Here is a 4,268-nt window from a genome sequence, read left to right on the forward strand (position 1 = left end):
CATTGCAGGACCGCCATTATATCTTTTTAGCTTTGATTTTGGAGCTCAAAGGCCCCGGTTTCGAAGAAACACTCTGACTCCTTGCGGGGGAGGCAGAGTGTTTTCTAGGTTGCCGTCCTGGATTGGACGGCGGTCTAGTGGGGGATTTGGAGGAGTGACAGACTCCGGTTTTTGTACATGACAGCCACATGGGCATTACCTTTTACACAATTACCAGCCTTTATGAGGGTGCTTAATTCTTTGTAACAAGGCGAATTGAGCATTTACAGAAAGAAAATTATCATATAAATGTTAACTATTACAATCTTTATCATTATTAATGTGAAGACTTACCTGAATTCCATTCTCTCTCCTCAGCTCCTCTGCATTTAGAGCAGAACAGTTGACTGTGTGGTAGGCCAGCTCCGAGGCGGCAGACAGGAGTGGGGCAGACTTGCTGAACAGCTGGTCGTCATTTGTCTCCATGCGGATTGTCTTGATGAGCATCGGGTAACCAGCATATTTGTATGGTTGAAGTTCTGTGGACGGCCAACATGGTACAGGATATAATCAACATATTGAAAATTACCTTTCCTTTGATTGTTTCAATCAGTTGAATTTCATATTGACCACAAACAGTTTTCTTAAAAAGCAACAGACTCATGTGTCAGAAAAATAGTACGGAAGAACAATATAAAGAAAGAAGGCCAAGATATCTATCTCAGTGAAGCAAATATCAAACTAGTACACCTAAGAATAGAGGTCTCTGTATGTACTTCCCTACAAGAAAAGACTGCAGCGTTTTTTATTGTTCTTAACAACTACAGAGTATATGTGAGGCGTGCTGACAAAGCTACTTCTCGTAATCCATAAGGGACAAATTGGTCGAAAATCAACATTAGAGTCAAATTTGCAGATTTTCTTTTGATGCCACATTCTTTAAGCGTAACATGACTTTTCATACTCATAAATTGTAAAAACTTCACCTACAAGAGTGATGTATCTATAGCCTGAAAGTCCTTAGAAATTGAAAATTTACAAAATTTTGTGCATTTCATCAATGCTTTTCAGTACAATCCACGCAGAAATGTGTTTTTAAATGGACATAAAAGTTGTTGAGCCAACAAAAGAAAATGAGGAAAAAATTGCCCAATCGACTAAAAATCTGCAGATGTCTTTGATTTCATTATTTTGATGAGCGCCTGATTTCACCGCGATGGTCCACATATGTTTATTGTGCACAAAAGTCCAAAGTCAGGGTTTGAATCTGGATCTGTAGATGTCACCTCTGTCTCTAAGATTGATGTGCCATTGCATATAGTCATTAGCTGTTGCCATACACTCTTTAATACTTAGGCCAGTCCATGCCTTGATATTTCTGTCCCCATTTTTCGTTGTCCACCCATAGCCCTTTTGCCCCACATCTTTCCTTCAACTATTTCCTTTATAATGGTCTGGTAACATTCTTTATGACCAAAGTAATGTATTTTTCTACTATTCATTCTGTTAACCCGGGTCTGTCTTGGGTGGAGAATCTAATTAAGGGTTTGACCTATACAACAACACATAATAAGTCTGAGACACCATTCAATAAGAGAAAAGTATTCAATTATGTTGTGAGCTTCACCTTCTTTGTATCTGCTGAACAGGATGCTCTGTGCCTTAAGGATAAGCACAATATTCTGAGGGTCAGGTCCCTCCTTCACTTTGCTCTTACTGCACAAAAATTCATAGGCTGTATTCACCTTCTCAAACATTTCCTGGGGACATTTGAAAAAAGCAAAACCATGTACTTTCAACTTAAAAACAACAATCAAAGAGAGTTCCAAAGCTTGTTTAAAAGAACTTGGAGCAAGCAAAGTTCCTGGGGGCATTTATTTTTATTTGTGTAAAAAACTTCACTATACTTGGAATATGTTGTCTGAAAGCTGAAGAGTTGATCCCGATATGTAACTTAACAAATTATAGAAGAGTGTCAAAAAAAGAAGAGAGATATTCTGACCCACACTCAAAGTCTATACTTTGAAAGAAATATGTGCTTTTTTTTCCTTTCCAGAATACAAACATAAACAAGGTCCACTGTAGCATTAATAGTCCACCCTCCCCCCTATTCTGAGTCACTTAAATCCTGACAAAAACTACATGACACCATGAAAGAAGGATCTGCATATTTAAAGAGTGAATACATATCCAAAGTGACTAAGACTTACTCTTCCTTCGGGGTTTTTATCAGGATGGTAGTCTCGGGCCATTTTGAAGTAAGCTTTTCTGATCTTTCCTTCATCATGCCTGTTCCAAAACAAAATGAAAGAAAAATTCATACGAACGTCTTTTAAGTGCGAAGTGAATGTGAGTTTCTTGTCAAATATAATGTCGAGGAATCGAGCCTGCTCCTGGACGGGAATCGTTTCCCCATAAAGTGTCAAATCCGGTTGCAGTACACGTCTGCCTGATCAGCAGAAGAGTACTACAACCGTCTTTGATGTAGAAAACTTAAAGCCGTTATTATTTGCCCACTTTTCAAGTTTGTGCATCTGCATGCCTTTCCATAGATCTTACTTGAGAATTTTCGGAACGGCAGCATATCAGGAAGCCGTAAACTTATAACAAGCTGTCTACGCTATTTTGGAGGGTCTTGTTTTTGAATGGGTTTTATGGCGCTCGCAACTGCATAAGGTCATATGAGCATGCGAAACACAAGTTAGTTGCATTCACAACAATTCACTGCACGACAGGGCTCCGGTCAATAATCAGATTTCAAAATGTTAAAAATTTGAGGTAAGTTCTTAGTTTTTAAAATAACCTTTATATAACATGAAACATTTTATAGCAATTTTATTCACAACTTTCCATAAAGGCCGATGGCCTTCATAAAATCCAGAATTCTGTTGGGATCAACGACGGAAAACAGATCTTGCAATTTTTTAAATCTAAAATATTTCCTTCGGGTCTCTCCGAAGTCTAGACATTCCCTTAAAATGTGTCTAATGGTAAAATCTGAGTCGTATCCGACACAGAACGGCTTCTCATCTCCCTGAAGGAGGTATTTATGCGCAATCAAGTAAAAATGACTTCGTCTGTTCTGTATTCTGCTTTAAATGTTTTGGTGGTTGTGCTTGTTTTGGTGTGGTCAGCTGTAAGTCTACTTTTGCCTTGGAGGGGTGCCACGGAGGGAGGTCGGGAAAAAGAAACTGTCGGATGTCTTGTTTGGAAAAGTTGCATGTTTTTGAGGTCCTCAAGGACTCTGAGGATGAAGGGTTTGATGAGTTTTTCGTTGTCTTGGAATTTGTTTACGGTGTCTGGGTTAGTTTTGAAAATGCAGTTGTGTGCTGGGTTCCCTGGTGTTGAGCTCTGTTATTTAACTGCGTATTGTATTGAGAGTTGTGTGCGTCTGAGACCGAGTGATGGGATGTTTGCCTCGGCCAGAAGGCACTCCACCGGAGAAGTGCGAAAATCCCCCAGAGCGAGGCGGAGTCCTTGGTTTTGCACTGGATCTAGCATTTTTAGGATGTGCGGTTTTGCCAACCCAGAGACTTGACAGCTGTAGTAAAGCTTGGATCGGACAAGGAAGGTGTACAAGTGGAGAAGGTGCTTTGAGTCCCCACCCCACTCTGGATGCGATAGAATTTTCAAAGTGTTTAACGCTTTCTGCCACCTCACACGAAGGCCTTTTATGTGTGGTATGAAAGTGAGTTTTTTTGTCGAATATAACGCCGAGGAAACGAGCCTGGTACTGGACGGGAATTCTTTCCCCGTAAAGCGTCAAATCCGGCTGCAGTACACGTCTGCCTGATTGGCAGAAGTGCACTGCAACCGTCTTTGAGAGGGAAAACTTGAAACTGTTATTGTTTGCCCACTTTTCAAGTTTGTGCAGCTGCGTTTGCAGCTGTCTTTCCATAGATCTTAGAGGAGGGTTTTTCGAACGGCAGCATATCCAGAAGTCATCAACGTATAACAAGCTGTCTATGCTATTTTGGAGGGTTTTTAACGATGGAATCTATTTTGATTTTGAAGGGGAGAGGAGAAAGGATGCTTCCTTGGGGGGCACCTTCCTCCCGTTGGTGCAGGCTTCTGAGTAGTAGTAGTAGTAGTATAGGGTTTTACGGCGCTCGCAACTGCTAAGGTCATATGAGCGCGCGAAACACAAGTTGTTTACTTTCGCAAAAGTTCACTGCACGATTGGTTAACTATTTGACTTTAAAATGCTAAAATATTCAAATTTAGTGTAAATATATTTGCGATTTAAAACAACTCTTATAAGTAACAATAAAAAATTTAAATAGTACGAT

General features: G+C 40.0%; 1 protein-coding gene across 2 annotated transcripts in view; it reads right to left on the reverse strand.

Annotated features, from left to right (window-relative positions):
- LOC101847707 (dnaJ homolog subfamily C member 13) overlaps nucleotides 1–4,268 on the reverse strand; it is a 336,952-nt gene that overhangs the window by 136,112 nt on the left and 196,572 nt on the right. For both annotated transcript variants that reach the window (XM_005092779.3, XM_005092778.3), the window contains exons 34-36: nucleotides 2,190–2,268; nucleotides 1,607–1,739; nucleotides 334–518 (exon numbers count right to left, since the gene is read on the reverse strand). In XM_005092779.3, the coding sequence (XP_005092836.1) occupies nucleotides 334–518; nucleotides 1,607–1,739; nucleotides 2,190–2,268 (397 nt within the window). The remainder of the gene's footprint in view (nucleotides 1–333; nucleotides 519–1,606; nucleotides 1,740–2,189; nucleotides 2,269–4,268) is intronic.

Source organism: Aplysia californica, unplaced genomic scaffold (assembly GCF_000002075.1).
Source record: "Aplysia californica isolate F4 #8 unplaced genomic scaffold, AplCal3.0 scaffold00052, whole genome shotgun sequence".
Lineage (NCBI taxonomy): Eukaryota > Metazoa > Mollusca > Gastropoda > Aplysiida > Aplysiidae > Aplysia > Aplysia californica.